At 39.5% G+C, this 25,014-nt stretch overlaps 1 protein-coding gene across 5 annotated transcripts in view; it reads left to right on the forward strand.

Moving 5' to 3' along the window:
- USP6NL (USP6 N-terminal like) overlaps positions 1 to 25,014 on the forward strand; it is a 256,580-nt gene that overhangs the window by 94,567 nt on the left and 136,999 nt on the right. For 3 of the 5 annotated variants that reach the window (XM_046678691.1, XM_046678690.1, XM_046678694.1), the window contains one exon: positions 21,543 to 21,629. In XM_046678691.1, the coding sequence (XP_046534647.1) occupies positions 21,626 to 21,629 (4 nt within the window). In that variant the 5' untranslated portion in view covers positions 21,543 to 21,625. Of the gene's footprint in view, positions 1 to 301; positions 339 to 19,620; positions 19,869 to 21,542; positions 21,630 to 25,014 lie in introns of those variants that run through there. The other 2 variants (XM_046678692.1, XM_046678693.1) reach the window with 2 other exon arrangements.

Genomic DNA, 25,014 nt, shown 5'->3' on the forward strand with positions numbered 1-25,014 from the left:
CCGGGGCGCGCCAAGATGGCGGCGGCCGCGGCCGCAGCGGCGACGGTTGGCGGCGGGCCGTGAGGCGGGCGGGGCCGGCGGCGCGGAGGCGGGGTCCCCGGGCGAGCCGCCCTGGGAGGCGGGGGCCGTTTCCATAGCGGCGGCAGGAGGTGTCGCGCCGGGGAACTTCCTGGTTCCCGGGCTCGGCTGCGCTGGGATCCTCTTGGAAGGGAAACAATGGGGCGGAGGGCACTGCGGTAGCCGCCGCCGCCGCCGCGCCGGAGCTGCTCGGCCGCCCGCGACTCCCCGCGCGGCCCCTCCGCCGCCGCCGCCGCCGCCGCCGCCGGGCCCGTCCGGAGGTAACTTCGCTTCCTCCCCTCCCGCCGCCAGGGGCCGGCCAGCGGCGGCGGGCTCGCCGGGTTTCCCTCCCTCCGAGGTGGCCCCGGGGAGCCGGACGCCGCCATTCCCGACCCCGGGGGAGTGGCCGGCCGGCCTCCTCAGCCCTCCCGGGGGCAGGCTGCGGAAACTTGCGAGCGGTCGTCCCGTCCCCCCTGGAACCTGGATCGCGGGTTCTGCGGGCGTGCTGGGCAGGGGGCGGGGGCGCTGGGGCGCAGCGCGGGGGGCGTGCGGGGAGGGTCTGCGGGCACCGCGTGGGATGGGGCCTGGGGGCCGGGGAAGGGACCGGGCTCGCCGGGCTCTGCGGGGAAGGAGACCCTCCGCCTCCCCCTCCCCCCGAGCCAGTTTCGGTCCCCGGGAGACGTGTCTCCCGTGCAAGTTTCAGTTGCGTCCTCCGGAGTCCAAGCGGGCAGGACCCGGGCAGACTCCGTTCTTTTAAATTACTGCCTTCGTGCCGCGGGACTTTGGTTCGGCCAGGCGAGGGGAGGATGGGGTGAGGGAGGGAGCCGGAGAGGCTGCCTGGAAGTCGGTGCGCCTTGGCAAAGTTTGCACAATAGTTTGGAGCTAACCGCCGGGTGATGGTGCGGCGTTTCTAACGCAGGAGAATGGTGACTCGCAGGTATTTTCATGCCAGAAAATGCGAGGCGTCTGTGCATCCGCGGGGGGACATTTCTGTAAACTGGAGATTAAACTCTGCCCGCCCCCCTTTCCCCCCTCACCTTAATCCACAGATGCTTTTTAGTTCGGTAGACTTGAACGTGAGTTAGATGAGTTCCTTATGGCGCTGGGAAGGATTTCTCAATGGGAGCAATACTCAGTCATTGGAAATAATGTGACACAAATGGGAAAAAAAAAGTGGGGACGCGATCTTAAATATTTCGCTTGCTGGAAGAAAGTGATTTCAGTGCTGTATTAATCCATACATAAAGAGAACGAAGTCTTGGGGATAGGTAATTAATACTTCGTAGCTCAGAAAAGTTGGACAGAACTTTAGAGAGCACCCTGGCCAACTCGCTCATGTATTGTGTCTCTGGGAAGTTCTGTTAGAGGGAAGTCAGGGTACTTTTTTCTAAGTCATCTTAAGAAGAATTAAATTAGCCAGCAGCGAATGAACAGTGGTTCCTTTGCTTTTATTTCTCCCTCCGTCAGACCCCAAAGTTAGAAAAAATATTTCTGAGTTTTGCTGTTGGTTTATAATAAAGTTTGTAAACTAGTTTATTACTGAAGAGGGATGTTGATCCTATGTTGTCTTCTACATAGACAATTGAAACGTGTCAAAATATAAAAGGAGAAAAATTATACTAGCAAAAGTATAAATTTTTAAAGGAAAATCATAGTCTTAATTGCAAATACAGGTGTTTTGAGTTAATAGACAATCCTTTGCTGATTATGTATTTAAAGAATTAGTATGTTGTCACAAAGGCATTCAAAGAAGCATAGTTTGCCAAACATTAAGGATTTAGCCCCCGAGTCTTGGTGTTGGTGTCTACTTACTCTTTGTAGCTGGCCTGTTGGACTCTCTGGATGTATAGTCCGTGTTTCTGGTGAGGATAGCCCATTACCAGATTAGCAGTGTTTTGACATGAAATAGCTCCTGGTGAGGACACAGCCATTGGTTAAAGAAGCCAGTAAGTAGAAGTGTCGGCTTTGGCACCAGCTGTTAATTGACTGCTCCATTGGGAACCAAGCCAACTTCCTGGCATGGCAGGTCCAATCTGGGCCTCCGGTGCCAAGCAGAGGTTGCACTAGTCAGTCTTTGCCCCTGTGTGCAAGTCTATCTCCAGGCAATGTTCCATTTTGTAGCCAGTGAAAAAGAGGTCGGTAAACTTCATGTAGTGGCAAACTGAAAACGAAATAACTTTGGTTAGAAAGTGCGAGGAATGTTAAGGCAATTTGAAGCTGGCAAAAAGACTTAGCCACAGTGTAAAACTTTGGGAATTGCTACTTCAGTTAGAAAGAGACAAGTGATTACATTCTCTGGTTTATGTTTGCAATTTCACTTTAATGTTATCAACAATACTCAGACCATCTGTTACCAGAAAGTTGTAGTTTTTTCCTTCAGTGCGATTTTTGCAAGGTATAGTGCATTTTTAGATGTGATTTATTTGTATTTAGAGTCTCATTTTTTTTTTCTTTAAAAAGTATCTCAGTTTTTACTGTGGAAGTCAGTACAAAAGTAATAGTAATTTGAAAGGAATTTGACTTCCAGCACACTCCATTGTAGGATGTGGGGATGAGAGCCTGGGAATTACTGTCACAAACACTGGGATTGTCCACTGGTCTGTGCCATTTCCAAGCTATGTTACTTCCTGCACATAACTTAGTTTTTTAAAGCTTGTTTGTTTGTAAAATTGGGGGGAATCATACATTCAACTTTGTTTATTCGACAAATATTTCTTGAGTGCCTTCTGTATGCCCCAAGACTTCGTGTTAGGTGCCTTGGTTTCAGCAACAGGTGGGCTAAGTCTTTTTGAAAAGCAGTCCAGGGAGCTATAAAGCCTGTGACTGGGGAGCCTCCCTTGATTTGGAGGTGTCAGGGCAAGCTTCCCTGAGGAAGGGGCTTGTAAGACCTGAGGATGAGGGGGAGATAGTGGGAGAAAAGGGGAAGTGGGCGGGTGGGGCGCTCTGAGGCTGAGAGAAGAGCATGTACACCGTCCCTGAAGAGACGGCTGTGAAGATTGAATGGGAATGCGTGTGTGTTAGATCGTGCCCCCTGGCACACCATCAGCTGCTGTTAGTGATACAGAAAAGGCTCTCGGCACCGTCCTCCAGTCCTCTGGAGGAAGGGGCTCAGTTCTGTTCCATAGCCGTTACGAAGGGGGAGTCCGTCTAATCGACTAACCACGCCAGACCCGGAAAGGACTGCACACTTTGGTGTCTACTGTCATAACTCGGGCACGGCTTACTTGTTAGTTTCTATAGCTGTAAAACTGGGATTAAATGTTAAATAAAAGATTCTTTGATTTCTTTACGGAGATACTATATGATGTGAGTATAGTATTTTGATTTAGTTTTGATAGCATTTTCCCTTGGAAGAGATTAAACTGTCTTATTTAAAATATCTTCTCCTGGGGCTGGCCCGGTGGCATAGTGGTTGAGTTCACACGCTCTGCTTTGGCGGCCCGGGGATTCCCCTGTTCGGTTCCTGAGCACTGACCTAGCACTGCTCATCAAGCCATGCTGACGCAGTGTCCCACAAAGAATAACTAGAAGGACCTAGAACTAGGATATACAACTATATACTGGGGCTGTGGGGAGAAAAAAAAAAAGAAGATTGGCAACAGATGTTAGCTCAGGGCCAATCTTCCTCACCAAAAAAAAAGAAAGAAAGAAAGAAAGAAAGAAAAAGAATGCTGCCAGTATCAACAATAACAAAAAAATCTATTCCTCACAAAATGGTAGTAGCAATTCACCCTAAAATAAAAAATGTTTAGTAAGTGGCAGGTAGTTTCACTTGCGTATAGGAAGATCAAGAGTGACTCGAGTTTCATGTCTTGTTTGCTTAAGTGTTTTTGGCTCTAAAGAGATTATTTAATTATTCTCTAATAGAGGTACACATTGCACCTGTGTCTTGCTCACATTGATATGAGTATAGAAAAAGTTATAATTTTTTCCTGGAATTTTCCTTTCACTGAGTTAAATATTAGAGTAACATTTTTCATGAAATAAGTGAAAGAATATCATTTTTAAGCTTATTGTATGAATTTCAGTTAGTAATGTTGTATAGATCAGTAATGGCAAATTAATATTTTATTATGGAATTAATGCAGTATTTATAAGCCACTTGGCTCTCTAGGCTTTTTGTTCCTGTTTTTTTTGTTTGGGTTTGGCCTTTTTAATGCTTATTAGCATATTTGTGGTAAGAAAAGATAAGATGAAATAAGATTTTGAAAAGTCAGTCACAATGGAAAAAACTGAATAGATGTGGAGGTTAAAATTGATAAAAGTTAGGTATGTGTGCCCTGGCTAGATATTTCTGTGTATTTTGTTGATTTCTATTATAAAAATTAGTGAATTGGCATATAATAACCCTTTATTGACATTAATGTTTAAAAATTTAAAAAATCTATTTGTTTCACCTGTTCCATGTTCTATTTTTCTTTTTCTAGCTTTGTTTTGGGATTGGTGTTGCCAGTCTTCCTCTTTTTGCTTGAGGAAGATTGTCCCTGAGCTAACATCTCTGCCAATCTTCCTCTCTTTTGTATGTGGGATGCTGCCACCGCATGGCTTGATGAAGGGTGTGTAGGTCCGCCCCTGGGATCCGAACTGGCGAACCCTGGGCCACTGAAGTGGAGCAGGTGAACTTAACCACTATGCCACCAGGCTGACCCCTGGATTTATTTTTTAAAAAATATTTGTTACATTTCCTCCTTTTTTATTAGCTTGGGGTTATATATTCTTTTACTATTCCTTTAGTGTTTGCCTAAGAAATTCTGAAATGTATTTTTGACTTATCAAAGTGTAATATTAATTGAAACTTTCACCCTTTTTCCAGGTAATGCAAGATGTTTAAAAACATTGAAGTCAATTTCCTTCCTCTTTACCTATTTTGTTGTTATCATGTTTTTAAAAGCATGTGTATTTTAAACCCCAAAGATGTATTTCTATCATTTTATGCTGTTATTATTCAATGAGACTTACTGCATTTTCTTTTCTTTGATTCCTTCTTGCATTACTGACCTTCCATCTGGAATAATTTTCCTTCTGTCTGAAGAATACTCTTTAGTATTTTATTTAGAGTGGATCTAGTATTGACAAATATTCAATCTTTTTGTTTGAGAATGTTTTTATTTCACCTACATTCTTGAAAGGTACATTTTGCTAGATATAGAATTCTAGATTGGAAATACATAATACAGATCTTTATATGTTAGTTCTTTGGAGAAGAGATTATTCTGTAGTATTTGGCTTTGTTTCTATTGAGAAGTCAGCTGTAGTCTTTGCTGCTTTATTGGTAATTTGTTTCTTTCTCAGGCTGTTTTTTAAGATTTTCTTTTTGTCTTTGGATTTCAGATGATTTTCTCTCTCTCTCCTTTTGTGGGCTATTTACCTTTGATGCTGTGACTTGATGTCTCTCATCAGTTTTGGATAGTTCTCAGCCATCAGCCTGTCAAATATGCTTCTTCCCCATTCTCTTGCTTAATCTTTCTGGGACGGCAGTTACATAGTGTTAGATCTCAGTGAATCCCCTATGTATTTCACCTGTCCTCTTTATTTTCCATTCTTTTGTTTCTCTTTTGTTCTGGATATTTTCTTCTGGCCTATCTTCCAGTTTACTAAGTTCATCTTCATCTCTGTCCAGTCTATTAAATGTATTTTCTGGGTTCTTAATCTTGGTTGTTATATTTTTCATTCTAGAATTATTTGATCTTTTAGAAATCTGCAGTGCCACTTTATAGTTTTCAGTTCCCTATCAGAATTTTCAAGCTTTGCACGTATCCCTCTGGGCAGAGGAAATAAACATGGCAACTCTATCCCAGAGTCATGCAGAGTTTTTTTCTGTGGTCTGTCATTTCTTGAGGACTCTCATCTCCTTGTGCACCTGCTTATATTTGATTGTGTACTGTTTATTATATGTGAAAAACTATTTCTAGATGAAATTATAGATTTGGCTAAGGACTTTTCTGTTGCTTTTGCCAGGCATTTAGGATCACCTTTATCCAAATTGAGATTTCTAAAAAATTTTTTATTCCATTGAGGTCATCATAGTTTATAACATTGTGGAATTTCAATTGTATATTATTATTTGCCTGTTACCATATATATGTGCCCCTTTATCCTTATGCCCATCCCCCAACCCCTTTCGCCTCTGGTAACCACTAGTCTGTTCTCTTTGTCCATATATTTGTTTATCTTCCACATATGAGTAAAATCATGTGGTGTTTGTCTTTCTCTGTTGGTCTTATTTTGCTTAACATAATACCCTCAACATCCATCCATAGTGTTGCAAATGGTACGATCTCGTCTTTTTTTATGGCTGAGTAGTATTGCATTGTATATGTATACCACATCTTCTTTATCTAGTCATCAGTTGATGGGCACTTGGGTTGTTTCCGTGTCTTGGCTATTGCGAATAATGCTGCAATGAACATAGGGTTACATAAGTGTCTTTGAATTGTTGATTTCAAGTTCTTTGGTAAATACCCAGTAGTGGGATAGCTGGGTCGTATGGTATTTCTGTTTTTAATTTTTGAGAAATCTCCATGCTGTTTTCCATAGTGGCTGCACCAGTTTGCATTCCCACCAGCAGTGTATGAGGGTTCCCTTTTCTCCACATTCTCTCTAACATTTGTTGTTTTCAGTTTTGGTAATTATAACCATTCTAACAGGTATAAGGTGATATCTCATTGTGGTTTTGATTTGCATTTCCCTAATGATTAGTGATGTTGAACATCTTTTCATGTGCCTATTGACCATTTGTACTTCTTGTTTGGAAAGATGTCTCTTCATATCCTCTGCCCATTTTTTGATCAGGTTGTTTTTTTGTTGTTGAGTTGTGTGAGTTCTTTGTATATTTTGGAGATTAACCCCTTGTTGGATATGTGATTTGCAAATATTTTCTCCCAGCTGGTGGGTTGTCTTTTCATTTTGTTCCTGGTTTCCTTTGCCTTGCAGAGGCTTTTTAGTCTGATGAAGTCCCATTTGTTTATGTTTTCCTTTGGTTTCCCTTGTCCAAGTAGACGTGGTATTCAAAAAGATCCTTCTAAGACCATGTCAGAGAGTGTACTTCCTATATTTTCTTCTAGGAGTTTTATGGTTTCATATCTTACCTTCAAGTCTTTAATCCATTTTGAGTTAATTTTTGTGTATGGGGAAAGATACTGGTCTGCTTTCATTCTTTTGCATGTGGCTCTCCAATTTTCCTAACACCATTTATTGAAGAGACATTCCTTTCTCCATTTTATGTTCATAGCTCCTTTGTCGAACATTAGCTGTCTGTAGATGTGTGATTTTATTTCTGGGCTTTCAATTCTGTTCCATAGATCTGTATGTCTGTTTTTGTACCAGTACCATGCTGTTTTGATTACTGTAGCTTTGTAGTATAATTTGAAGTCAGGGATTGTGATGTCTCCAGTTTTGTTCTTTTTTCTCAGGATTCCTGTAACTGTTCAGGGTCTTTTCTTGCCCCATATGAATTTTAGGATTCTTTCTTCTATTTCCTTTAAGGATGTCATTGGGATTCTGATTGGGATTGCATTGAATCTGTAGATTGCTTTAGGTAGTATGGACATTTTAACTGTGTTTATTCTTCCAATCCATGTGCATGAAATATCTTTCCATTTCTTTATGTCATCATCAATTTCTTTCAGTAATGTCTTACAGCTTTCATTATATGGATCTTTCACCTCCTTGGTTAAATTTATTCCTGAATATTTTATTCTTTTTGTTGCGATTGTAAGTGGGATTGTATTCGTGACTTCTCTTTCTGTTAGTTTATTATTAGAATATAGAAATGCAACTGATTTTTGCAAGTTGATTTTGTCCCCTGAAACTTAGCTATAATTGTTATTTCTAATAATTTTCCAATGGATTCTTTAGGGTTTTTAATATATAAAATCACATCATCTGTAAACAGTGTTTCATTTCTTTCTTGCCAATTTTGATACCTTTTATTTCTTTTTCTTGCTTAATTGCTCTGGCCAAAACCTCCAGTACGATGTTGAATAAGAGTGGCGAGAGTGGTCACCCTTGTCTTGTTCCTGTTCTCAGAGGGATGGCTGTCAGTTTTTCCCTCAAATTGAGATTTTTGTGAGAATCTGTGCCAGGGCTGGTTTAGTTGACTTCCATGTTATCCCTTCTTCTAGAACTCAGCTTTTTGAGGTCTTATTGCAGAGCAGGGGCGGCTCCCTTGGTGGATCTTGTACTCTGACCCGTTGTCTTCCTAGCCTGCAAGGCTGCCCAAGTGCAGTTTTGCCTCTCAGGCACCTCTTGGGATTAGGCAGACATTTCCAGGAAGAAAGAAGCCCCCAGCTGCCGTGCTTCTCATTCTGGATTCCTGCCCTCACTTGGACTGTGGCTGGTAATTCCTCATTATCTTGTTAGCCCACCTCCCTTTTAAAATTAAGGTATAATATATATAAAATAATGTGCACTAATCTTTAATGTATACCCTGGAAGAATTTTTATAAATATAGTAAAGTGTATAATCACACTCAGTTCACTATATAGAACATTTTTGCCACCTCAGAAGGCTCTGTCACTCTCCTTCCCAATCAATGCCACCTTCCTCTCTTGCCTCAGGTAACAATTACTCAGTTTTCTAACACCAGGATTAGTTTTGCATTTTCTAGCTTTTCATTAAAATGGTATCATTGAGCATGTACTCCCTTGCGTCTGGCTTCTTTCATTCAACATTATATCAGTGAGATTCAGCTATATTTTGCCTGAGGCAGTAGTGTTTCTTTTTTATTGCTTGCTACTGGTTTTAGATATTGTGGCATCTAAAAAATTGCCTCGAAACTCAGTGACTTAATGATGACATCTATTTTCCTCACCAATCTGCTTGTTTCTGCCTCATTTTGTTTTGAGTAGGATGCTTGAAGGCTGGGCCTAGTATTGTTTGACGCTTTGCTCACATGTCTGGTGGTTGATGACAGAACACCTCAGTGTGGCCTGAGTGTGCTAACTACGTGGTGGCCGGGTTCCAAGGGCAAGTGTCCCACCCGCGTGTGGTGTGGAGAGGGCTGGAGAGCACATGAGCCAGCCACACGCTGTGATGCCTCTTGGGACAGCCTTGGCGCCTCCACTGTGGTCTGTTCTTTGAGGCAGTGGTAAGCCTCCCCAGGTTTAAAGAGAGGGGGAACACACTCTGCCTCTTGATGGGGAGGGGCAAGATTCTGGAAGAGCATGTGAGAGCAGAAATAATGCAGTGACCATTATTGGAAATTACAGTCTGCCGTAGTGGTAACCGAATACACGAATATATCACAATTTATTTATCCATTCTACTTTTAATAGACATTTGGATTGTTTCCAGTTCTTGGCTGTTGCAGTAAAGCTGCTATGAACATGCTTATACATGTATTTTGTTGGACATATGCACTCCCTTCTTTTGGATATATCCCTAGGAATGGAATTACTGGGTAATAGGTACGCATACATTTAGCTCTAATAGTAACTATCAGTTTTCCTAAGTGGTTGTACCAATTTCTACCTTCTGGTATTTTTTCTTTTTTTCTTTTTTTTTGAGGAAGACCAGCCCTGAGCTAATATCTGCTGCCAATCCTCCTCTTTTTGGTGAGGAAGAGTGGCCCTGAGCTAACATCCGTGCCCATCTTCCTCTACTTTATATGTGGGAGGCCTGCCACAGCATGGCTTGCCAAGTGGTGCCATGTCTGCACCTGGGATCCAAACCGGTGACCCCGGGCCACCGAAGCAGAGTGTGCACACTTAACTGCTGCGCCACTGGGCCGGCCCCTACCCTCTGGTATTTTTAATAATTTGAAAATATACTTAATATATATTTTGTATCTAGCTTTTTATTGTCTTCAAGCAAGAGCGTTGCTCTGTAATACCTGGTCTAGCTTTGTGGGAAATACAGGTGCCTTATCTTGTCTTTTATATAACTTTTTATGTGTTTGTCTTTTACTTTCCCAGCTGGATGCTTAGTTCTTGGAATGTAGGGACCAGGTAGAAGAGTCTGATTGTGAAGTAATAGGCTAATTTTTAAAGCAATGTTTTAGAATATGTATTCAGATTAGTGCTAAGAGTAGTTACCATTGGCACACTATTTAGATTAATTGCTGAAGAGAAATTTCTTTTTAGAAATTACTTTTTGGGGATATTGAGCCCCATCCCTCATCAATTTATATCGTGTTTTGTTTTTAATCCAATGTTTTGTTATCCATTTGAATTCTAAGCTCATTCACCAGACTTGCTTCGGAAATATTTTTCTATTACAAAAAATTTTTCCTCCAAAGTTGATGATTTGTTGTCACTGAGGATTGCCAAAAGAATGTCGTCTAGGTTCTCCCCTCAAATTTAGGATTACCTTTGTTATTTATTTACTGATTTGAGGAAGATTAGCCCTGAGCTAACTACTGCCAGTCCTTCTCTTTTTGCTCAGGAAGACTGGCCCTGAGCTAACATCCGTGCGCATCTTCCTCTGCTTCATATGTGGGATGCCTACCACAGCATGGCATGCCAAGCAGTGCCATATCCGCACCCAGGATTTGAACCGGCGAACCCTGGGCCTCTGAAGTGGAACGTGTGAACTTAACCTCTGTGCCACCGGGCCCACCCCAGGGTTACCTTTGATTACTTCCCTGTTAATAGTCATTTTGACCTTCTTCCAAGTGTCATTTAAATCTAGCCCATTTTTTAAAAAACATAACCAACATTTTAGACTAGTTTGTTTCAGTTCATACCTGGTTTACTGCAGTAATTTAATTGATTGCTCCTATGTATACTACTAAGGAAGTTAGAATCTTTCTTAGTTACCCATTGAAGTAAAATTGGTTTTTAGGTCATAAATCTTACAGTGCTAGAAAGAGAACTTAGAAATTGTGTTTCAGTTCCTTTATTTTATGTAATAAGACCAAAAATAGCTCAGTTCTAGGACATAAGTCAGATACATAAGATATTTAGTGTACCAAGGCCTTTTTTCACGCATAATCCCGTGGCAGTCTTGAGCAGCAGGCCGGGTGGAGATTTTAACTCTCATTTTACAGGTAAGGAAACTGAGACGCAGAGAAGTGAGGTGACTTGATCTGAATTCCTAGAGCTGGTTAATGGCAGAGCTGTACCGTTTGCATCTGGCACTTCCTCTAGGTTGAGTGATTTTCTTGCAGGGCCCACAGCTACTGTCAACTTGCTGAATTCCAATTTTATTGACATTCTACATGAGTTTTCCTTTCTTCAGCTGTATGTATGTATATTTTTTGGCCTATAAATTTACACGTTTTCATTCATCACAGGCCTTTGCATGAGCTGAAGCCCTTACTCCCATGTCACTCGGTTTCTCCTAGTACTTTTGTCCTGAATATGCTCTGTTAGCTGCAGGGTGGCTGGGACCAGGTGCTTCTTGATTCTTGTGTCTCAAGCCCTTGAGAAGTTTTTGTATGTTGTTTGACTGAGTTACTATTTATTGAATGGATGGGTAGATACATTCTTGTGTTTAGAATCCAACTAGATATAAATTCCTTGAAGATAGGGCCTGGAGTATGTCTGCTTTTCTCTGTGATCCTCATGGTGTCTGCTATCGTGCTGATTATTATAGTGAGCAGTCTGGAATTTTTAACTGACTTTTTAAATGATGCCAGCCTCCTGAAAATGAGAGCTACTGGATCCTTCATTTTAGCTTTTATCTGCAGAGCTCAGGCATTTTGTACAGTTCTGGTAGGATGTATCAAGTGCATTAGGCAAATATAACATGTAAACAAATTATAAACCACTTTTAATAGGCTCTGCCTCTGTGTAACTCGGATAAGTAAGGAAGCCTTGGAAAGGACTTTTGTTTTCTGAATACCTAGCAGTTGACATATTGACCAGTGTAAAGCTACTAGAATTTGATAAGTCTTCCTGGAAACCTAACTTAAATTCTACCTGTAGAAGGGGAAATTAGACCTCATTCTTATCTGATGCCTCATTAACATACACGTGTAAACAAACCAAGGAAAGCAAAAGATTTCTCATTTTGTCCATCTCTGATCTTATTAGGAGGAAGGACTTTCTTGACTGAGTGAATGGGATAAACAAATCTCCTTTCACTTTAGCAATGAAAATTTGCTTCACCTCTCTCGAGCCTGGAAAGTACTTAATGCTGTGGGTATTTAGCTTTGGGTTTCATGGGGTATAAATTGCAAAAAGAGCTTTCTTTATAGAAAGCGCAAGAATTGTGAAAGTACAGTGGTAAGACCTTCAGTGTCAGTGAATAATGACTTTAATATTACTAAAGTTATTTCTTTTTTTTCTTAAAGCTTGGCACGTGAGCTAACAACTGTTGCCAATCTTTTTTTTTTTTTTTCCTGCTTTATTTCCCCAAATCCCCCCCGGTATGTACTTGTATATCTTAGTTGCAGGTCCTTCTAGTTGTGGCATGTGGGATGCTGCCTCATCGTGGCCCTATGAGTGGTGCCATGTCTGTGCCCAAGATCTGAATCAGCGAAACCCTGGGCCGCCACAGTGGAACACATGCACTTAACCACTTGGCCACGGGGCTGGCCCCGAAAGTTATTTCTTTTTTAAAAAAATTTTTTTATTGAGGTTATGGTAGTTTACAACATTGTGAAATTACTAAAGTTATTTCTTTATCTGGAATGAGAAGCCATTACCTGGGAATCTGCCCTGACATACGTATTTGGACTAGCGAACTCTGAATTTGGATTAAGAAAGGAAGGTACTAGAATTACTCTGATGTAAATTCCCTGGGGACAGGGCCTGTGTTTTGTTCATGGTTGTGTCTGCAGAGCCTGGAAAACTGCCTGGCTCATCATAGCTGCTCAGTAAATATTTATTGAATGAATAGTAAATTTGTATATTATCTGTCTGTTTTAAATCTAAAAGCTGAACATTAATCATTTTAGTATTGTTTTATTAGCCTTTGGGGAAATAAATTTAAATTGGTTGAGGCATCGTTTCTGATACTTCTTGCTGATTGTGAGAAAGTCCTGTAAAGCACATTGTAGAGCATGCGTTCACTCATTGTCATTAAATTTCTTTGAGACATTTTAAAATAGATGCATGAGACTGCATTACATATAAATTAACCACAGTTCATTTAGTCCCTTGTTATTGGACATTTAAGTTTATAATTTTTTTTTTTGCTCTTACAAATAATACTTCAACGGAGGAAATTTTCTTGGCATGGCAGTTCAACACATAGCAATTTAGCAAAACAGGATCTAGGAATTTCTACTAGAAAATAAGCGTGGATTTTGTAACCGTGAAGGTGGGATCAGAAGCTTCAATGATCAGACAGCTGAGATCAGACAGCGCAAATGGTACAGCTCTAGGTAGGCCAGCTGCTTCTACAGTGTGGATAATGTGCAATCATCAGTCTTTTCAAACGAAAGCTCTCTTGCAGTTTGTCATGGAACTGGCTATCACTTGTATTTGTCTTTCACTTTTAAAGAATAAATGAGTCACCACAACTGCTTCTGCCTCTTAATGGTGTCTTAAAGATTATAAATGCATTTAACTCCTTTATTTATAATCAATGTTACATTTATTTACGATTATATCATTCTGAATTTTGTTGGAGAATTTTTGCTTTTTCATATTTAAATATTATAAAATGTTACATTCGTACAAAAGACACGTAATATGTGTTACGTAAGGTCTAATATAATGATGTCTATGCTATCCCCTCCCTCAGCTTAAGTGATAGGACGTTACCAATACCTTCTTGGATCCCATCTCCCCAGGACTGCTCTGTCCTACTGCTGTCCTGAGCAAGCCATCATCCTCCATTTGGGGTCTGGCATTCTCTTGCTTTTCTTTATGGTTATATTACCTATGTCTATATCCCTAAACAACACATTGTTAATTTTACATATTTTGGAACTGTATATAAATGGTATCAGTATATATGTGTGTTTGTGTATATGTATGTATATGTGTGAATATGTGTATATGTGTATATACATGGTCTCAAATTTAGTGAGTAAAACTTTTTAGTAAAACTAAAACACAAATTTTTTTCTTTTTCTTTCTTTCTTTCTTTCTTTTTCTTTTTCTTTTTCTTTCTTTCTCTCTTTTTTTGCTGAGGAAGATTAGCCCTGAGTTAACATCTGTGCCAGTCTCCCTCCACTTTATATGTGGGTTGCTGCCACCGCATGGCTGATGGGTGGTGTAGGTCTGCACCCGGGATCTGAACTCGTGAACTGGGGCTGCCAGACTTAACCAGTACAAATTTGTATATTATCTGTCTGTTTTAAATCTAAAAGCTGAACATTAATCATTTTAGTATTGTTTTATTAGCCTTTGGGGAAATAAATTTAAATTGGTTGAGGCATCGTTTCTGATGGGGCCAGCCCCTAAAACTCGCACATTTAATTTGCATTTAAAGTTAATATCTTTACCCTCTGTATTAGTCATCTTTTGCTGTAATAGTATGGTGTAACAAACCGCTGCAAAATTTCAGTGGCATGCAATGACAGACATTTATTTCTAGGTCACAGGTTCGGCAGCCTCTGCTGAGTCTGGCTGGGGTTGGCTGTGGGTCGGGTTCAGTCCTGTGCCAGGTTTCTACTGATTCTGGTACCAGCAGCTACCTGAAGTGCAGTGTAGGAGGGCAAGAGAACACGGACAAGCTCAGTGCTCTTAAAGCCTCCAGTTAGACCTGGTGCAGTGTCAGTTCTGCCCGCATCCCAACACGTCGTATGGCCAGGCCCCCACATCCATGAGGTGGGGAGTATCCTGCACCCCCAGGGAGGCCGCAGCAAGGAAGACATGTGAACAAAAGGCACTGTCTGCTGTATCTTCCTCCTACAGAACAGCATAAGGAACTTGGAACGTTTCCATTCCTTTTGCCTCCCTTCTAGATTACATGCTGGTTTTGTTCAGTACTTTAGCTTTTTTTTCTAAGTCCTAATTTAGAAATGATAGCTCTGATAATTGCTTGCATTTACTCATGTTTACAATTGTTTTTTCTCACTGTTCTTTCCTGTATTTCAGACCTTCTTTATGGCATCATTTTCCAATTTTTTTGTGAACTGCAGTTTTAGAAACATCCTTCATGAGGATCTGTTTACGGTATAATTCCCTCAGTTTGTGTCTGAAATTTTTTAAATTTTGTCCTTTTTCTTGAAAAAATAGTTTAGCTGAAATGGATGTATAATTATAGCTTAACATTTATTTTCTCTTAGAACTTTGAAGATGCTATTCTAGTGTCTTCTGGCCTTCATTGTTGTGGTTGTTAAATCAGCTGTCAGGTTTAATTGTTCCTCTCTAAGCAATTTGCCCTTTGTTTCTAGTTGCTTTTAAGAACTCTGTCATTGGTGTTTTGCGGTTTCACTGTGATGTCTCTAGGTGTCAATTTCCTTTTTATTTACACTTCTTGGAATTTGCTGAAGTTGAATCTTTACATTAACATCTTTCATCAATTCAGGGAAATTATCAGCTATTCTCTTTTTGCATATTATATCTCCCTCATTCTTTATGTTCTAAAACTCCAATTAGATAGACGTATTAGATGTTTTAATCTGTTTTTCGTGTCTTACTCTTCCTTTCCATTTTTTATGTGTCTTTGTTGCATTTTGGATATTTTCAGATCTATCATCTGGCTCATTAATTCTCTCTTTAGCAGTATCTAATTTGCTGAACTTGTCCATTTTTGAGTTTTTTTTTTTTTTAAGATTGGCCCTGAGCTAACGTCTGTTCCCAATCTTTTTTTTTCCTTCTCCCCAGTCCCCCAGTACATAGTTGTAGGTCCTTCTGGTTCTGCTGTGTGGGGTGCCACCTCAGCATGGCTTGATGAGCAGTGCAATGTCCACCCCGAGGATCCGAACCTGCGAAACTCTTAGCCACCAAAGCGGAGTGCACGAGCTTAACCACTCGGCCACAGGGCTGGCCCTCCATTGAGTTTTAATTTTAGTTAGTCTCTCTCTTTTTTTTTTTTTGAGGAAGAGTAGCCCTGAGCTAACTGCTGCCAATCCTCCTCTTTTTTCTGAGGAAGACTGGCCCTGAGCTAACATCTGTGCCCATCTTCCTCTACTTTATACGTGGGATGCCTACCACAGCATGGCATGCCAAGCGGTGCCTTGTCTGCACCCAGGATCCGAACCCGTGAACCCAGGGCAACTGAGGAACGGAACGTGTGCACTTAACCACTGCACCACCAGGCCAGCCCTAGTTATTCTCTTTTTCACTTGATTGTTTTTCAGATCTGTTGCCTTCTTTTTTGCTCATATTTTCCATTTCATGTTGTATTTTGAAGTAGTATTACTGACCTTTTTAAAGAATTTGTGATTAATCTATTTATTTCTGTTGAACCTTGCTTATTATGCATAGTTTTAAATTTTGAGCTCATTTTTATTGTAACTTTCTCTGTGGAAATTCTTATGAGACCTGTGTTAAGAGTGCTTTCTCCCAGAGGAGATTTGCGGTTGAGGACACTGTCAACCTAGTGCCACTTAATTTCTAGGCTTGAGAAGTTCACAGCATGTGAGTAGTATGGATTTGAACTTGAAACTTGTGTGAAGGTTGGTTTTGGTTACAAATTTCCAGGGAATATTTCCCTTTCCCTCCCAAAACACAAATAAACCTAGACTCAGGGGAGAATTTTCCTTCAGTATCCGTTTGGGGTAGGTTTTTTTTTTTTCTAGTTTGTTCTTTTTATTGATCTAGTCGTTCAGGGGCCAGGCTTTTTATGTACTTCTCTGTAGTCTGACTTCCATTTCGTATAGGGTGAAACTTTTGCCTTATCCTGTGTGAGACTGTAAACACTGACAGCTGTTCAGCATTGTCCAATAGAATTTTCTCTGATCATGGAAATATTGTATATCTGTGCTACTACAGCATCCAATAACCACATTTGAAATGTGGCTAGTGCAACAAAGCAACTGAATTTTAAATTTTACGTGCTTTTAGTGGATTTAAATTTAAATAGCTGAGTGTGGCTGTGGCAACAGTTTTGGGCAGTGCAGCTTGGTTGTGGCAGACTCAGACACCTCTTGGGCAGCTGCTGTGTCATTGCCTGCCTCCCACTCTCTTTGTACAAGCTCCTGTTCATTTTTTTGTTCTCTGAGGATTTCTCTGATTTGCTTGTGAGCTTTGCTGTCCATTTAAAAGGAGATCATTCTTGTATTTTATCAAGCATTTTTAGGTGTCGTGTAGCAAGAGGGTTCACAAGGCATTTGGACACAAGAATCTCAGAAACAGAAATTCTTGACAGCTTTATTTTTAGTTGGAGAAGTACTTATCTTGAATGATAAAAATTGGAAAGTTCACAGCAGAGTGGTGGAAGTTCTTCAAGTGAAACTATGAAGGTAAAAATTATGAGAAAGAATTAATTAAATAATTACTTTGTCCTCCTTATTCTACAAAAAATTTAAGGATGCTGAAAGGTAAAAATAGAGCTGTGGCTACTTTTTAAAGTCTTAGCCGTCATCTTCAGCTTCTTGGTGCCAGTAAGTATTTCATCTGTACAAGAGCACCTGAATGAAAAAGTATACATATGTTTGGAGAGAACAGTATTTTGAAAGTAGATGGAAAAAAACAAGGGAGCTTGAGGGATCATAGAGAATGAGGGTGTTGGAGGAAGAGAAAAGGGCTTTTGACACTCAATGTTGACAGTGTGTGTTTGCTTCTGGATTGAACAGGAACCTGTGTTGGTAATTGAGTTAGAGGGATTTTAAGAAACCTAAATAATGAATTCTAGCTATTTCTGAGATACACGCTTTTTCTTCCTTTATAGCAAAATGTTTTAGAAAAGTGCAGTTGGTTTTTAATGTTTGTTAATAAAAACGTCTAGATTCTTTGTCATAAATCTCTGTTACTTTAGGATTCACTTACTCTTTTGGAACCGTAAGTAAATTTGATTATTTTTTTTTTTAATTTGTATTTTTTTATTGTGGTAAAATATACATAAGATTTACCATTTTAACCATTTTTAAGTGTGTGGTTCAGAGGCATTAAGCATATTCACAACCATCACCATCCATCTTCAGAACTTTTTTCATCTTCCCAAACTGAAACAGTAACTCCCTGTTTCCCCTCTCCCCAGCCCCTGGCAGCCACCATTCTTTCTGTCCCTATAAATTTGACTCTTTTGTACCTCATTTAAGTGGAATCATAAGAGTATTTTTCCTATTATGACTGGCTTGCTTCACGTAGCATAATGTCTTTAAGATTAAATTTGATTTTTTTTTTGAGGATGATTAGCCCTGAGATAGCATCCACTGCCAATCCTCCTCTGTTTTGCTGAGGAAGACTGGCCCTAAGTTAACATCTGTGCCTATCTTCTTCTACTTTGTATGTGGGATGCCTGCCACAGCTTGGCTTGACTAGCAGTGTGTAGGTCCACAGCTGGGATCCAACCCAGTGAACCCCCGGCTGCCGAAGTGGAACATGTGAATTTAGCCACCAGGCCAGCCCCTAAATTTGATTTGTTAAAGTTAGAATTTGTGACAAATGGAGATCACATCAGCATTAGTGGAGACTGGGGTTCTTTGTGTATTTTTTTCACAGGAGAAGTTAGTATAATGAAATAAGTTAATTTGGTCTCCTGAAAGAATATTATTAGAAAGAATAGAATGTGATACCATATATTGTGTTTTATAATTCTATTAAAGTTTTAAAATAATTGAAATTGGGCCTACTGAACTAGTTCTAGAATAGATTATCTGGTGTTATAAAAACCAGAATTTCTTTTAGATACTTCCAGAGGTTTTAACTGTCTAAAAGTGGCAGAAATCATTTTTAGGCCAAGTTTAGTGCTTGCAGTAAAGAAAAGGATATGACGGAGCTTGCCTTCCTTTGAACTAGACCCTGAGTCCGCTGTGAGGATGGGTTATCTTAGGCCTGTGTAGCCTTACCGTAATTCATGCATGTCAAGTTTTGTCGCCAAAGTTGGAGGAGTCACTTGAAAGAACCAGTATTAGGTTAGCATGAGTATAAATTCTCATGCTGAGAATAAATAGCAATGACTCAAGTTCCTGGAAAATGAGTTTAGAGGTCAGATTTTGCAGAAATACCACAATATGCCTTTTATGTGAAATTGTGGATTTAAGACAAATTACTTTTTCCCTCATGGATGGTGTGAAAAACAGCAATTACAGTTTTTCTTCTTTCTTCTTTGTGTGTCCAGTGGGAGGGGATAGCATCTCTGGTAGGAGGAACAGAATGTGAAAGTTTTATCTTATGTGCTACTGACCGGCCTCCATGCGTAAAAGAATTGGAAGACTACCTACTTTGAAAGTAAAAGGGAGGATGTACACTTCAAAGCTGTGATTAGCATAAGGAATCTTGAACAAGTGACTTAGTTATAAGCAATTTAAAAATATCTTTCTAAGGACTACACCATGACGTTTTACATTCATTCCAACACATGAACACGTGTATCGTTGCATATTTGTAAAGCACATTTATCACCTCGGATGGCGAGGTTATAAATCTAGTGTTTATAAGTTTTATTATCCTGGTGTTTTTGTATTTACAATTTTTAGTGCTGAGAAAACTCTTAATATCTCAAGACCTTCAATTCTTGAGTAAGTATTTGGTTGACAACCTATGATTATGGGCAGGAGGGGTGCCCTGCTTAGTACAAAGTGCTTTGATGTTGCCACTTAGGAATTTTAAATTTAAGATAAAAAACTTTGATATAAACAAGAACAAAGAGAAAAGTCCCTGGGCAAAGAAACTAGACTCTACAAGTATAAATGAACTGTAAGTGACCTCCTGGGTCATCCGTGAACATTTAATCTACTTTGTCTATTTGTAAGGTGGGATTGCCTTCCTGTGTCATCCTTCAGCATGTTCGACCTCATAGTTTCCTGGGAGGACAAGCAAATCTAATAAACTCAGTGAAGCACCATCAAGAAAGTGTATTTATTGTGAGAAACTTCATCATGTATTCTAAAACTAACATGTGGATTATATGTTGTTTTAGGTTTTCCATACAACTTCTCATTTCCTTTGGAATAACTGGGGTATCTGGAAATGAAAATCATTTAATAGTATCTACTGCCTAGATAAAAAAGGAAGCACGTGGGACCAGGATGGGGTGATCATGTGGCAGCACTATGATTATATGCCACTGCTAATTACAGTGTGTGCACCATGCTGTGCATACAGATGCTGATGCGTTGTTTTTTCATTTTGCAAATTTATACTTCTCATGTATGTTACACAACATGAGTAAGGTATATAGAGAGGGCAAGCATTATTTTTTCAAAAACCGTTACCCTAACTTTAGTCTGTTCAAAAGCAGAGGTCCTTAGTATTGCGCTGTTTTCTTACTTGATTTAGAAAATAGAGTAATCGTCACTTTTTGTGATTGCAAGAAGTAGCTTATCAGTTTATGAAGGAGGCTACACATGAGTTAGCACAAGTGTAAATTTTGTATCGAATCTGATCTTATCTGGAATTTTATATGTTAGATTTGGGGAGGCATTTATGCATCCATGGTTATGTTGAAATATAGCGTTAGTATTAATTTATGCTTCATTGTCTTTAATATATTAATCAAGAGAGGAAGATTTATAATGTAAATCTTAGCATAGGTTTACGTTTGTATTTATGTTAATACAGGGTGATGCTTTGTGTTATACTCAAGAGGAAAAAACCAAATACAAAATTTTGTATGTGGTATTTATAAAGTGTATATATATACACACACTGTTTTTTTTTTTGCAGGGGAATATTTACCCTAAACTAATATGTGTTGCCAATCTTCCACCTTTTTTCTTCCTTTTTCCCCAACGAACCCCCAGTACGTAATTGTGTATAGTTTTAAATTCTTCTGGTTCTTCTGTGTGAGCTGCCCCCACAGCATGGCTACTAACAGACAAGTGGTGTGGTTCCATGCTCAGGAACTGAACCCGGGCCATTGAAGTGGAGTGTACAGAACTTTAACTGCTAGGCCATCAGGGCTGGCTCTATAAAGTATATTTTTAAAGTACTTTCAGAAAATTCCTTGAAAGGAAACATGCCCTAAATGATTGGGTAGATGTACTGGCATTGTGTTGTAAGAGAATTTTTCATTCTACTTTTCTGTTTCCAATTAAAAAAAAAAGAAGAGCCCATATTACTTTTATGATTAGGAAAATGCCCATTGTCAGAGAAAGTCTATAGCAATAACTTTGGTGATCTTTATTTGATGACATATAATATATAAATCATTTATGTACAATCAAAATAACTGTGGCAGGTGCAACATGCTGGATTAACTGTCAGTGGAGTGCTTTCTTTCTGTGAGTTCTTTACTTGGGAATGGGGAGGGAATAAGTTTTTAGTAACTGAAGACACAGGACACCTGTTAATGAGTTTCTGTGTGGTAATTACTTTATACATATTATTTGCTTTCAAGATAACTTCTTACAGAAAAAGGAAAATATGATATTCTAAAGATTGATTGGCAGTCTTTTATATTTAGATGATGCCACAGGGTTCTTTTGGAGATAGAAAAGTTTTAAAACTAAATTTTTTCCTTATTTCTTTTTAGAAAACTTTATTTTAAATACTGACCTTTAGAAAACATGATTTCTTTCTCTTTGTTTTCTGACCAGGACATGTATTCCTCTGAGAAATCTTGGACAGCAGATTTTGGTTTAAGATCTGATTGGGACAACATACAGAGACATTTCCAGTCATGAGTAAGTGTCCTTCCGTGTTTCATCGCAGCAAACTCAGGCGCATTTGCAGTATGGTACCAAAAAAAGAAAAATTTGTTATTGGACAAATTAGAATTATGTTATCTCATCACAGGTTGAATAATCTGGTTCAGCCCAATACTGTACACGGTTCTATTTAAATAAGGAGATACTTTTGATGTTTGATTTATTCTAAGAAGTCATGCTGAAGAAATCTCTGTCATTAGCTTCTTGGCTGATATGGGTCTATTATCTAAACTTTTCTGTTGACTACCATTGGCAAATGACTCTTCAGAAGTAGGAGGGAAAATTACAGTGACTATAATTTGCAGAGATTTTATTGTGTGGAATTTAATTATTGGTTAACATGGGTTAATATTATATTTAAGGAGAAAACCCCAGTCTCTTTATCAATGTCTTTGATGGATTGAGGAGCCAATTGTCTATGGTATTGACTTACCAAGTTTGGTAGATTTTATCTTCTCAGGTGTAAGGAGATAAATGTGTAATATTTTCTCTCGTTCCTATTCACTTCTGCTTATGAACAAGAGAACTGGATTTTACTGTTTCGTATTAACTGTTTACTTTTAAAGAGTGAGGAAAGAATTACGATTTTTACCCTAACTGGGATCCTGTGACGGTGTTGATATACTGTTAAAAAGTGCAGCTTTTTTGATTATGGAAACTTTAGGATGGTGTGAGCATTTCCTTATTGGAATATAATATTAGAGAGTTTAAAAATTTTCACGTATTATTCATATTGTTAATATTTACAGTAATATGAATAGACTAGCTTTTCTCCTCATCAATTTAAATAGACAGTTGATAAATGAAAATGAAGTTGTTATTGTGAAATCTTTGAGTGCTTTCTACTAAGAATAATATTGCCAGAAGTAGTCTTTGATTTTCTAGAGTTTTCGGTGGAGTACTTTTTTGGTGGTATACTTTGAATAAACAGGGATAGTTGTTGACGAGTTCAAATACAGATCAAGAAGGAAGCAGCTATTGTTAATCCGGCTCCATTCATGTGAAATTTTGTGAGAATGTTTATCTCATGTAAAGTGCCAACTCCAGTAAAGATAGTAATATGAGTTCATGAAAACTAAGAGCATTTTAACTTAAAAAATACTTCTATTTTTGGAAATTTAACTAAATTTTTTTCTACTTTGCAATCTTAGTGTTCTGTTAGCATCACTGTTACAGACGGAGTGTTTGTTGAAGACAGGTTCCATGTGTCTTTCATTTTTGAATCTCAGTGCCTAACACAGTGTCTTGTACACCGTTTACCCCTAAAGCTCATAGAGCCCTGTGAGGACGAAGGCAGGGGGAGCGATGGCCTGTTAGACAGCTAATAAGTGTCTGAACCACATAAAATTTTTATTTGTAAACTACAATGGTTATACTTCATTTGCAAGATTTTTAATTGGGTCTTTTTTATATCTACTAGTTCTCTCATTCTGCTTGTTTTTATGTTAAATATTTTTTGGTTCTTTTATTATTCCTTTATCTCTTTGTGGATCTTTTACATGCTTATTTGAAAGTCTTTTTCAGATCATTTGATAATTTTAAAATTTTGTCTGCAGTGAATTTATATTGTGGTTGTTGATACTGTTGGTGTTTTCATCATGTTCTGTAGTTTTGCAGGCACATTGTGATGGGGGTGTTTTTTCTTTCTCCTATATGTGTGTGTGTGTGTGTGTGTGCACGCGTGTGTGTGTGTGTCTTCCTCTCTCTCTCTTTGTGATTTCCCCTGCTGGTCTAGCAGATTTGCAGTTTCTCCGCCTGGCTTTGGAGTTCACAGATCAGAATCAGGTCTTGTGTTGGTGGATCAGAGCCCCGGGCCCATGGTGACTTTGGGGATATCACAGACTCAGTCACTGAGTCAGCTGGCATTAGGTCATCAGCTTTCTAGGCCGTAGCCTCAGCGCAGTTAGCAGAAGCCTTTTCAGTCTGTTTCATAATCAGGGTGGAGTGCCACCCTGTCCCTGGATTTAAGTTCTGGCTACTGACTCTGGCTAGGACCCTGCTTCTCCTGCAGCTCTTTCATGCACAGTTCCCCCCGGGGATCCACTTCCTGCTGCCTTTTCCTGCTTGGGGTCCAGAGCCTCGCAGCTCTCCTGGCTTCAGCTTAGCTCACACTTGGTGTTCCTGTTCCATTTCCGATCCATAGAGATGTTTAACGTGTTTTGGGGCATAGGTATGTCATTTCGGTGATTTGTTTTTACTTTTTATCTGTAATTTCTCTGTGTTTGTTGTGAAGACAGAGGAGCCACAAAGATTGAACAGCGCTGTTGGGGGTTTAACCGCTGGTGTTACAATAAAGTCCAAACTCCTTACTTCACATTTAAGATTTTTTTAAAGTCAGTTTCTGCTTAGTTCCCTAGTTCCTCGAGCTCCTCTATCATCGAAGCACCACTTACTTCACTTGCTAGGTCACCCCACCGTGCTGCTTCTCCATAGCACTCTGCTTGCCTCATTCTAGTGCCTCTCATTCTGTATTAAAATCACCTGCCTATGCTCTCTTTTTCTTTAGCTAATCTAATCTGCAAGCTCCTGGAGGGCAAAGACTTTTATTCCTAGTGCTAAACACTGTTCCTGGCACTTAATGGGTGCTCAGTAAATAGTGCATAGATTTGGGTGTTGCTAAGTAACGTCCGTAGTTTGTAGTGGCTGTCTATGTATTATTATTTTTAAGTTTGTGCTGTTTTCATGAAAAGAGTGTGTGCGTGGAGTATGGCATAGGAGAAAGCACTCTAAGCAGGCGGAGCAGTGTGAAAAAGCCATGAAAGTCTGGCAACACATAGGAGTTACAGGTAGTTCAACATTCTGGAGTATAGCGGTGGGGAACTGAGACTGTGAGAGAGAAAGCTGGAGGAGACGAAATCAGGGTCCAGGTTGTAAACATTTGGGAACGTTTGGATTCTATCCTGTAGGGCTTAAGGAACTATTGAAGGATTTCCATTAGGGGAGCGGCTTAAGCTTTCATTCTGGAAAAATCACTCTGACAGATAGTTTTGTTAGATGTAAATTAAAAAGGTCAATTATAGACAGCATTTACCTTTTTTAGCTTTGTTCTTAGTTTTCAGCTCTTTCCAGGCTCCCTTTGAAATAGACTTTGAGTTATGTTTCTTTTTCTTGCCAATTTAATAATTTTCCCTGCTGATAGAATCATTCTTCAGTAGAGCACTGTAACCATAAGTGCTCTACGTTAAGCTGCAGTTTCCGGCGCGTTGTAGGTTTTCAAAAAAGTGGGAACTGAGTATATCAGAGTTCGTTTTTGAAAAAAATATTGGAGAAGCTGATACAGGTTAAAAAATAGGAAGACGCATTCATGATATCTATTTGCAATAGACACATTCATGATATCTGTTTGCAATAGACACATTCA

Source organism: Equus quagga, chromosome 12 (assembly GCF_021613505.1).
Source record: "Equus quagga isolate Etosha38 chromosome 12, UCLA_HA_Equagga_1.0, whole genome shotgun sequence".
NCBI lineage: Eukaryota > Metazoa > Chordata > Mammalia > Perissodactyla > Equidae > Equus > Equus quagga.